General features: G+C 43.4%; 1 protein-coding gene across 1 annotated transcript; it reads right to left on the bottom strand.

Moving 5' to 3' along the window:
• Positions 1-3,809: 3,809 nt before the first annotated feature.
• On the bottom strand, positions 3,810-12,031 carry LOC311247262 (beta-1,3-galactosyltransferase 1-like). The gene is made up of 2 exons (XM_084337622.1): positions 11,934-12,031; positions 3,810-7,663 (listed from the first exon to the last, which is right to left on the bottom strand). Exon 2 carries the CDS (start codon positions 7,654-7,656, stop codon positions 6,433-6,435), a length of 1,224 nt encoding a protein of 407 aa, XP_084193748.1. The 5' UTR covers positions 7,657-7,663; positions 11,934-12,031; the 3' UTR covers positions 3,810-6,432.
• Between the last annotated feature and the right edge of the window lie 241 nt (positions 12,032-12,272).

Here is a 12,272-nt window from a genome sequence, read left to right as displayed (position 1 = left end):
TTGCTACTGAAGGTATCATATGGCTGTTGTTGTTGTCGTATGCAAGGGTTGGGCTTGCGAGGGGGTACCGGATAAACCCCTCCTTCCCTCTTCTGATTGGTCAGGGGGTTTCTGGGACTCTCTTTTCATTCGGTCAGGGCCAGGCTGTTAGGCAGGGGGGGGGGGGGGGAAGGGTTTCCCAGACTCCGCACCTATCACAGGCGACTGAGTCTTGGGTTTCCCCCCGTCATAGCAAACGTCACTAGGCACGTTTCTATTGGACGACGGCTTCCGTGAGTTTAGACCCGTATGTAGGGTCTGTTGTTGTCAAGTTGTCGGGGCAGAGCGTAGGAACTTACTGTTCTACTACGCTCGATATACGTGTAACTTGAGTCGGTTGGTCACATGACTCAATGTTACCGTGACTTTTCAATCTATGGCTAACGTGGGAAGTCTCTCTGAGGAGTTCCATCTCTCCTCTGTGGTGAGGGTGGTGGGATGTAAAAATGTAAAAAAAAATTACCCTCGGCTGCGTCACATGGGATTCATGTCAGTCGGTGTTTCTTTCTTTTTTAATGAAAAAGAGTGGAGAATATGAAGCACGACAAACTTCTTGTCGTTCTCCCAGGCGACTTGAAGGATCAATGTGGGGTCTGGTTAGACTGTCCATTGATATGTTTGGGTCCCCGACGCATACATAGTGCTGGCTCGGGGTGTTTCTGTTAAGAATCATGCGGGAGGCTAGTACACCTTGGTTGCTCGTTATTAAAACAGCGTTTTTATAGGGCAACTGGGATGGGGGATTTTTTCCTCTTCCGAGAGCCTGTTACTGGGTCTCAACGGATTATCGTTCATATCTGGGGGATGTTAACCCTTTGATCGCCGGGGTTAAATTCATAATTTACCATCCCTCGCCAGCCCTATTTAACATGGAGAAGTTCCCCTTCTTTGCAGGGCTATAACTTTTTAAATTGTATTGCTAAATTGACATTACCATGGCCCATTCAAAGTCCTATATCTATTGTTCAGGGTGTAGCAACGTTATACTTTTTCATTCACATATTCATACTAAAATACGGTCTAAAGTATAAGTATGTTTTTATCGTTTTCTGCAGCTTTCTCCAGAACGTGATTTATAGCCCTAAATGCATTATATTGATGATTGTATACAGTTTGATAGCAATCGGCGCGAGATAAAACATTTCAAATGGACGTACTTCTAGAAGTTACTACGTATGATCTGATGATGACCGGATGGGCGGGGGGTCGTTTATAATTCCGTGGGCAACGTTATATCATTCATCTAGTGTGGGTGATATGATCATTGGAGCAGTTAGTATAGAAGACATTACAAAATCACGCTGAAACTCACCGTAGCTTCCTCTCGCCGTTGGGAGATGAGCGTGGAACAGAATTTTTTCTATTATGGGATATAGAAATACCCGATCCATTTCCAGGTTGTATAATAGTATATACGTCCAAATCATGTTGTTTATCGAGTTATTGGCAACGGATCGATATCCATTGTGTTGAGCTCGAGTCCCGGGACCTATAGCGAGTGATCGGACCAAATTGAAATGAGCACCAGCGTCCACTTCCCTGTTTCTTCCCTGGGCGATCTGCCGATCGGCCACCAGATGGCGCTCTTGAACCATTAGAGAGTTGACAGGGGCTCACCAGTACATATAATGTCTCCGGGGGAGAAATATGATTTCGATCACAGATTTTTGAAATATTGATATCAATGACGCTGTACAGCGTCATCGGCAGAATAAGCATGGCAGGGAATGACGCTGAACAGCGTCAACGGCGATTAAAGGGTTAACGGAATAGATCAAAACATAGGTAGAGGGGTCTCACGTCCTTGGGGTGGGCCACTGAGCGCGGTATAAATAGGACCGTCTGGGTGGCGGCCTCTTTTCATGTTTTAGATCAACACGCATACCTACCCCCTCTCCTGGAGTGGGAATGTCGGCGTGGTTAGGGCACGGGACTGGTTCTGGTCGCGCTGGTCCAGGTCAGTTAACCCGTTGTCCGCCGGGGATGCAGATCTGCTGTTCTGGTACCCTGAGGGACTTGTGCTTTTTTCGGGGGGGAAAATGCCGGGTCGGCCCGGGTGTCACAGGGTTAGGCGTTATGGAGACCCTTTGTTGGGTACACGTTGTACCTGGCACTATTATAAGGGGCTGGTTCTCCTTTCTTTCGCTCCTCTCTCACGCATGGCGAAGAGGGGGCTGTTGGGGTGGTCTTCTGGACCTCCTCTGGTAACCCTGTGTGCTTCCCGAGCTGCCGGGCCCGGTCCGAAGTAATGTTTAGTTGAAACCGTAGGCCTGGGATAACCCCTTTTTCTTGAGGGGTTATAGGAACAACCACTGTATGGGGTACCAAGAGGGTGGTTGATTCCCTGGTGTGTTGGAGCAGAGTCAACTCCCGGGTTACCCGGTCGAGTGTGCCCCTGCACGTTCATGACGTCTGCCAATTGTGTCAGCTTTCTCTGCCTCGACCTCTCTGGGTGTTTTTTTTTTGATGAAGGCTTTGTCATGGTGCGCAACAACGCCAGCATACACCCCTTCCACCGGGGGGGCTGTTTTCAGTTGACCCCTTTGGCGCCTGTCTCGTCCGCAGTGCTCCAGGCTCGGGTCTACAGCCTGCTGCCTGGTTTCCCCGGTGCGCTGCCTGCTTCCATTGGTTAACCTTTTGAATGCTTTACGGCCATGCTGACTGCCTGTGTTGCAGGGTCAGTGTGCCAGGCGGTGTACTAATGGGGGGAAAGGGCCCGCTCTTGGAGGGGCCCTGTCCGAATACGCTGGCGATGTGGGGGACGGTGTCACTAAGTGACCACCTGGTGGGGTCTTGATGCCTGGCGTCATTGACCTCTCCGGGCCCCCCCTTTTCCAGGGGATCCAGTCCCTTCAGTGGGTCTGGGTCTTCCTTCGCGCTCCGCTGCTACGGCCTTGCCACAGGGTTGAGTTTGCTCTTGACCCCGTGATTTTGGGGGCAGTAACAAGGGTTGTTTCTTCCGTTCGTTCCCTGGTGGCATGCGGGTTGTGCGTGTGCGTAGTCGTGGGGTCAAGCCACGATCTGCTCACCCTGTGCGTTGAATTGCTTGAGTTCCTCTTCGCACGGTCGGATCCATCTCCCTCCCGTCCTCCAATAGGGAGGGTATCCCTCCATTAGGGAGGATCGGGGGGCTCGGTCCTCCCCGTCTGATGGTTGTGGGGGGCCTCAGCGGGGTACATTTGTCGAGCTTCTGGCTTCCGCTCAGCTCCTCTTGTGCAGACTGACGCTGAGCGGAGGCCAGAATGAAATAGAACGTAAGGTTATGTATATAACCAAGTTCTATGAATTCTGGTGACGCTCAGCGTCAGGACGGCGCTGCGGCCCTTGATCTCGCCTTGTGGTAAAAGTTTGGGAAGGAGGCGAGTAGGTGACCACACACCTGCTTATGAAGGTAAGCGGATAGGGGTGTGGCCAGACGAATGTTGGTATGTAAAGGTACATTGTGGAATTTTTTATTCAGTGCACGTGCACGAAGTGAAGTCAGTGCAGACTGACGCTGAGCGTCACCAGAATTCATAGAACTTGGTTATATACATAACCTTACGTTAAACAGACAGTTACCTGTACAATACAAATCTTACTTTGCTAGTCCCCCCTTCACACAGAATCACAAAATATAGACTTAAACTAGAATACAAAATATTAAGAGAAAGTTTAATGCTAAAATAAATAATCTTAAAAAGATAAATCAAGTAGAAAAATATGGCACGAGTGACAGTATTGCATGTTCAGTTCACAGTGTAGTAGTAGAACGATATAAAGTGCACTGTACATTGTTGCAAATATTGCAAATAATGGTAGTGGAGGTGACAGTGTAGTCAGCTTTTTAAAATATATTCTATCATTTCCATTAAAAAAGTAAAAAAAATCCATATTTTTCACCCTGTAGTTCTTTCATTAACTCATGATATAATGTTATTCATCACATTGAAACAAAAAGATGAACTCTGATTTTTTACAAAACATAATAGAATTAAAGCTATTTGTTTCAGTTCGATTGCCACCTCACTCGAAGAAATCCGTTCTCGAGTTACATGCCGATATGTCAGGCGTGCAACTTTGTACACGCAAGAGTCCGATTACCACCCCGACTCCCGAGGCTCTGGAACTGTCAATCATTTGCAGATTGCGAGAATGGGACAGGTTTGTAGCCAATGACTGTAGCTTTCCAATGATACCCCCCGTGGGGTTGTGCGAATCAGGGATCTAGGTGAAAACTTACGAGTGAAAACCGGAAGTAAAGAAGACATGGAATGCATTGCCTTCAATGAGGAAATGGATTACTGGAGAACTTTTCGTACACAGATTACCAAAATCGCTCTAAATCACCCATTTCTGAACGGCTTTTTATTAAATCTGGACCTGTACTACATAAGACTTCAGGCTATGGACCCACCGGGTTTTCCAGCTCATACCAATTTCTTTGGATATAATCTTTTTGGATATTGCAACTACTACAGTAACAAGTTTTTCTACAACTCAAGTTCAGACCTATGTTACTCTATTTTATTAGCACTAAAAGTGATCTTTCTTTATTGTACGTATCAGAAACTTCAGAATGTTATCTTTCAAAAGAGACCAGGCATGTGTTATAAGTATAAAGTCAAAAGATACGCTTTTCAGAAAAAGTATGCAGTCCTCAAGTTGAAGTTTAAAAATGGCCACTTTTCTGGGCACCAGTTAAGTGGCTGACTAACGTGAAAATCTGTGCATATTTTATATATTATATTATAATATTTGCTCATTTGGTCATGTTAATAACCAAATATATAAAACAGTGCTGTCAAGCGATTAAAAAATGTAATCTAATTAATTACAGGATTTGTAATTACTTAATCTAATTAATCACATTTTAATCGCATAACCATTTTAGGCCTGATATTTTATATTCTATAATCATATTTCAAATTGCATGTGTCCGGATGGCAGAATTCAGTACTGTATCTACAAAACATTCTGTTTAATCATCTTCCCTTTATTCATTTGCTTAGATTTTTCAGGTCTGGTCAATGTTAGCATGGTGTTATTCACAGTCAAAAAAGAAAAGAAAAAAATTATTGAATTGATATTCTCATTTGGTTCATTACAATTTACTCAAGCCTAGTAACATACACAGTATTTCTGACACTGGGAATACATTCCCTGAGATCCATAGATGTCCCTAGAATCAGATGCCAAGAACATGAAAATGGACCATTTAAAAAACCAAAAGACTATACGTATTATCCTATTCAGTGCAAACTAAAGATCAAAGTGGTGGAAGATAGGGAGACACTTGTTCCAACAGTGTCTTCCTGGTAGCAATCTCTGTGCATGTGTGGGTGGGGAAGTGCCTTTGAGCCTGCCAGGCAGGTGTCCAATTAGCAACAATCAGCTGAAACACAGGACACAGGATTAACCAAAACATGGTACATAACACCCCCCCTATCTATGTAAAGCGACCTTGGGTCTCTTGAAAGGCGCTATATAAAATGAAGCTATTATTATTATTATCACGTCTGTGCGTGGAGCTCACAAAAAAAGAAAAAGGACTGTCTTTTACTTTTAGTCTCAGTGAAGTTTCAACAGAGGTAATCTATTCTGACCAACAAATTGAAGTAGAAAGCATTTAGTTGTGGCCAATCTTATTTGGAAACATGACACACAAAATAATAGTATTTTGCTTTTTATTTTAAACAATATTTAATCGCGTTTGGAGGTGGGTGTTCTGCATCTGCCCCCGTACCAAACAAGCAGGCCAACCTCTTGTTCGCGCGTGAGCCCGTTATAATTACACCACTGTCGCTATTTTACAATGAACTATAATGAATTAGGGGTCATACAGTAACAGAAGTTGAACACGCCAGTGTTGAAACTAATGCACGGAAGCTTATTTCCTCGTTGCTGACTGCAATAATAATATTCTACCACCGGGCGCCAGGTACGCACGGTCGGAGCTGTGCGTAGATATACGCACAAAGTCAAGCACACATTCAAATTGATAAGTCACACACTTTGCTTAGAAACGATCGTACGCACGGGTTACGCACATATCTGTGCGTACGCAACGTTGATAAATGAGGGCCCAGGTCTTTAAGCCTTTCACTGGCTCTATTGGTTGTCTTCCATCGTTATACAGTAAAGGTCCTGGTCTTTAAACCTTTCACTGACTCTACTGGTTGTCTTCCATCGACAGAAAGGCCCTTGTCTTAATCCTTTCACTGGCTCTATACTGGTTGTCTTCCATCGACAGAAAGGCCCTTGTCTTAAGCCTTTCACTGGCTCTATACTGGTTGTCTTCCATCGACAGAAAGGCCCTTGTCTTAAGCCTTTCACTGGCTCTGCTGGTTGTCTTCCATCAACAGAAAGGGCCTGGTCTTTAAACATTTCACTGGCTCTGCTGGTTGTCTTCCATCAACAGAAAGGGCCTGGTCTTTTATAGTCCTTCCAAGCCCACACCAGATCAGTGCTGGGCTTTGTTGTAGTGGCTATTAGCCTGGAGTAGGCGCATCGACTGTAAGGTACAGGGCTGACTTGGAAAAGTTTCCAGCTGGGCGGGTTGTTGGGCGGGATGCCCAGGTGTCTCATACACAATCCAACATACACATCCTCAATGTAAAGAGCTTTGACATGCCTGGATGCTTCCACAAGCTTCCTGGGAAGGTCTAGAGAGAAGACGTAGCCCAGTCCCAGAGCGTAATGTGGGTAATGAGACTCTGGGAACATCTCGACAGGTAGGTACCATTTAGAATGTGGGTCTCTTAAAACTACAGCTCCACCTGCTACAAGCCCAGTCATGTAGTCGAGCGTTGGCGCGTTCAGCAGCATGCTGACCAGGTTCTGCGTGTTGAGGAACATGTCTGAGTCGATCTTCATGGCGTACGAGGCACCGGAGCAGTGGGAGTCCAGCCACTCCATCATCACCATGGTCTTGATGGTTAGGTTCTTGTAACAGTCCAGGAAGTCACTCTGCAGGAGGTCTTGGTGCTCTCTGCTCTCCGTCAGAACCTGCTCTTGGACCTGCTCTTCCCCAGGCAGTCCCAACAGGAAGAACAGCGTCACTACTTTGCCCAGAATCACACCTTCACTGCCCCAGGTACTGCGGATAGTGTCGCGGTCCGCCCTGTTGTGGGGCGCCACCGGAACGATCAGAACCAGGAAAGGTTTCCGCTGCTTGCATTTCTCTGGCTCATCTATTGTGAAGTGATACTCATACGGGTATTCCACTAAGTATCTCCCCGGAGATACATAAGGGATGGGGACGGCAAGCACAGCTTTTATCTCTGTGGTCTGTGGTTGACTGACCTTTTCAATGGGTACTGTTGTAGCATGTACCGCCTTGGTGGTTGATTTGTTGAGGGTCACCTCAGTTTGTACAGAAAGAGTGGCCTCGTTTGTTACTCCCATGACCGTGGATTCGAATATTGAGTCAGAGTTGTTACCAGTAAAGTCAGTGGTCTTGGGAGAGATTTGTGTCTGGTTCAGAGGGTCATATTGCGACCACCATTTGGGGTTCCAGTCAGTTGCCATTTCCATGATATTTGTGTTGTAAAAAAACAAAACTGCCGTCAGAAGCAGAATGAAAATGAAGAAGCGATAGCGCGACCAGCTGAAGAACTTCCCACCATCGGACATCATTTTCAGGCTGAGACAAAATAGGAGATGAAAACATATCAGGAAAAAAACCTAAATTCATTATTTATTTTTAAAATATGGGAAATATTTCAGTACTGTGAGAGAGGAATGTTCGCGAAAAATTAAATCATATGCAAAGATAAAAACTAAATCCAGTGTGAGACCAGGGCCCCGTTCCCCGTACCTGGCTAACTGAGTTAGCTGGATAATTTCCAGTATAGCCTGACTTAAGCCGGACCTTTCTGTTCCCCGACGCTCGATTGTCCAAATCACCATGACAACAGATCAAAAAGTTTGAGCCTGGTCGAGAGCAGGCTTAAGTTCAGTTAGCTGGATGAACCATGGCCACGCCCCCGCAAAGAAATGACAGCTCGCTTCCTGAAATGATTCTCACAGTCTAGATCTGCATTATACCATTCTGAATTATGTTTCTGTGCTTCGTTTTCCTAGAGGGGGCTTTTGAAATGTATAATAATAGAACTAAATGCTGATAATAAATCATATTACTACCACCACCACCACTACAACCACCACCACCACCACCACCACTACTACCACCACCACCACCACTACCACCACCACCACCACCACCACCACCTCCAACACCACTACAACCACCACTACTACCACCACCTCCACCACCACTACAACCACCACCACCTCCACCACCACCACCACCACCACTACCACCACCACCTCCAACACCACTACAACCACCACTACTACCACCACCTCCACCACCACTACAACCACCACCACCTCCACCACCACCACCACTACTACCACCACCACCACCACCACTACTACCACCACTACCACTACTACCACCACTACCTGTGATGCTCTGTTGTGAGGAGAGGATGACTTTTGACCTAAATCTTTTCCTCTGCTAGCAAAGTTGTTTAACATTCCAGTTAGGTACATCGTGAACATCACCGCCTAGCCAAGGTTGATTCTCCTAACTGGGCCATTCTCATCATCATATCTGATGTATTATGTTAAGAGCGATGGAAACTCAAAGTACTAAGAGTGATACACTGCTCTGTTGTTATATATTTTTCTTTATTGAACAATCTTATCACACTTTTTACTGTCTGTTCTATCTTATTATTTTTAGCCAATTTTAAACTGAATCAAACCACACCTTTTTACTCTATCTAATCTATTCTATTTTATTATTGTATTGCTGAAGAATTGTGATTTGCCTAACCTTGCTACCTCTCTATCTCTTTGTATTTACATTTTTAATTTGTATGCTCGCTTATGCCTGTATTTTTTACTGTTGTTGTATGTCCGTTCTATTTTATAATTTTTAGACTATTTCTAAACTTAATCATTTTAAACTATTTTATTATTTGTATTACTGAATGAAACTGTAAACAGAGAGCCTATTAGGATGCTAGATTTACCATACCTTGCTATGCTCGCTCATGCCTGTATTTTTTACTGTTGTGAAGCACTTTGAACTGCAACCTCTGTATGAAAAGTGCTATACAAATAAAGTTATTATTATTATTATATTCAGCCTATAGATTTACTTTGTCCTAAATAAAATAATGCACGTCATATACGGCGCTCGGAGTGCGATACACGCTGCATGTGGTTATTTTAATAACGGCGCATTGCAAATGTGAATCCCGCGGGGATATTTTCAATGAATGAAACCGTTTGGCCCTGATTAGTTTCATATATTCTCCGCTGTAGATTTGCTTAACGGAGCGCCCGGATTGTGTTTCATTCAAGCATAAAATTGAAGTGTCTATGCGTGGATTGTGGTTTTTGTGGATTATGAATTACGAGGACTCTGAGGATTGTTGAATTGTATCATCACTCACACGTTATTGTGATATTGTAACTGGGATTAAAATGTCTGATGAGATGCGCTGTTTGACGGATTTGAGAGATTGAATGAGCCGTTGAAGTCACATTAATGCATTTGAGAATAAAGAGATAAAACTTCATTCAAAAGAAAAATATTCAAAACACGGGTCTCTTGTGCATTGATGGATAGACAATGGATATGTCCCGTCTGGCACAGTGGTGCAACGGCCAGTGTTTGGTCCTGGCAAGCGGGCGACCCGGGTTCGAGACCCCTCGGTTCCAATATAATTATTTTGGAATATAATATTAATGATTATACGCAAAAGTAGCCTAGTTTTAAGTTAAAATATTATAAATCTACATGCATTGAGGATGTCATTCTTTATATAGCTCTCAACGTGCACCAAATTGAATTATTCCTACATTGCAAAAAGAAGAAAAAGACTAGAAGAAGTGGGATTCGAACCCCGGTCATCTGCGTGAAAGTCAAAACCATAAACCGTCACACCACAGTGCAGATAAGTAAAATATCCACCATACATCAATCAATGGGTAAGAGAGCCGTATCCTTATTCTGTATAACAGTTGAACTAATTATTTTCGCTAGCAAGATCTCATTTGATTATCCATTCCATAAACCTACCGCCAGCAGGCAAGTTTAAAGAAATATAATCTGATTGATTGGGGTAATGAGGGACTTAAAATTAGCCTATAGATTATGCATTTAACTTGTCGGCGAGGCTATTGAGCCGTACTGCAATCTGTTAATAAAGTTTTAAATCAATTAATCAATCAATGCCGTTAGAGAATCAGGATTTCTGCTCTCGATACTTGCTGGCTTTTCAACTGAAGCGGCCGCGCGCACTTATCCTGGGTCTCAAGTCTGGTTCGAGTTAACGAGACTGAATCCACCTTCGAGGAACAGGAAAATCCCGGCTTCAAACATCGGGTTAATTGAATCTGGATAATGGGACTCTTGATCGACTTAGTTGAACCAGGTACGGGGAATAGGGCCCAGGAACTTAGTTAAAGTCAGTTGTCTTGTATGGGGAGTAGAACGATATGTAACTGAGGTTTAATGAATCCTGGATGACCGTTTGAGCGCCCGGTCACTCGGATTCCTTGTGATTGCTTGAGCCGATTCTGTTGGAACCGAGCCGCTGATGACACCGGAAGATATACCCCAGCTCGGGTCATCAGGGTTAGGGTTAGGGTTAGGGACCGTGTTGGTATAAATACTCGACCTGTGCATGTGCAAGACAGAAGATCCAGTGCTTTAAGGACAACCTCTGGTGGTCATCCAGGATTCATAGAACCTCAGTTACATACGTAACTATCATTTTACAAGTTGGTCACGTTCTATGATTTCGGTGGTTAGATTGGCTAGAAGAAGGCATACTAGATACCCCTAGAGGCATGTATTGGGCATCTGACATCAGTATTGATATAAAACAACTTACTGTTATGAATGAGGACACTAGCTTAAGTTTATTCAGCAGGTGAATGACTCTCGAGAGAAACCGCCTGTTGCCCCAACCACAGAACATAGACATGGGATCAACTGATGCTTTAAAAAATAAAATGTATTATTGAATATTATCAGCTTATATTACATCACTGGACTGTTTACATCATTTTTTTATGGGAATGATCATTTTTAAACTCTGAAAATACGTTTCTCATCTGACTTTCCCCCGTACTGTTTCACAAGCTGTGAAGTTTTTATCTTTGCAACGTTAAACAAACAGGGGGGCGGGGTACTGCTGTATATATATATTTTAAAAGACCTCAGAGGTTTCTTACAAATCGTGATTTGTTTTTGCCCGATACAAATCACAAAATAATTAAGACGGAGTAAATACATATTTCAAATACATGTGGAAATATTGTCCATCTCAGATGGTAAACACATATCCAGGTGCATACCTAAACACCCCTTACATGGGAACTATAAACGGTTATAAAGGCTTAGTTTGACAAGTTACTATATCGTGAAACAACTATGAAGGTCATACCCAGGCAAAGTGCAAACAAGAGGACAGATATGGAAGCATTACACATTTTCAACATTTTCCCTACATCTTATTAGAAATTTGTGAACTCAATGTAGCCTGCCCCCATCATCACCCACTTCTTAATGCTGATCTACCCCTTACTCCAAATATGATTAATGTCAAAGTAATACAAAAAAAACTTGTATCAAGGTTATTAAACAACGGAACAAACACAGACCTATAATGAATACATTTTTATTAATTAGATTACTATCGTATAGATGTACAGCAGGCACCATAAAGCAATGACAATAATCTATCTGAAAATAAGTTTCTTCAAAAAGCTATTATTGCTTACTTAAAACTATAAGCACTGCCTTGCCTTCCATATTATTAACCTTCTTGGAATTAAATATTTTATTAATACAGAAAAAAAGTTAAAACTCATAAAAACAGCCAACATACCTTTATCCTTCCCTGGCAATGCCGCTGTCTAACGTGCTGAAGGTCTTGTGTCTCTGTGTGACTTGGCCATTGCGTGTGGAGAGTGAATCTGATGATAAACTTGGAGGTTGCTCCACCTGTGTTTCCAGTTGGCTCGCTATTGTTTGCACACTGCCTGAGGCACACTAATCTTGGAGTAACACTTGATACGGCACAATATGTGACAATAGACAATAGTTTTCTATTATCGTCTATTCTATTTCTATTCTAGTATAAATATGCCACACAGAAAAAGAAAAGAAAATGAAAATCAGAGTGCCTTTAGTAGCATCCTCACATGCTCATGTGTTCGTGACACAA

The sequence above is a fragment of the Notolepis coatsorum genome (genome assembly GCF_963971535.1).
Source record: "Notolepis coatsorum genome assembly, chromosome: 20".
Lineage (NCBI taxonomy): Eukaryota > Metazoa > Chordata > Actinopteri > Aulopiformes > Paralepididae > Notolepis > Notolepis coatsorum.
This window is presented reverse-complemented; position numbering and strand designations above follow the sequence as displayed.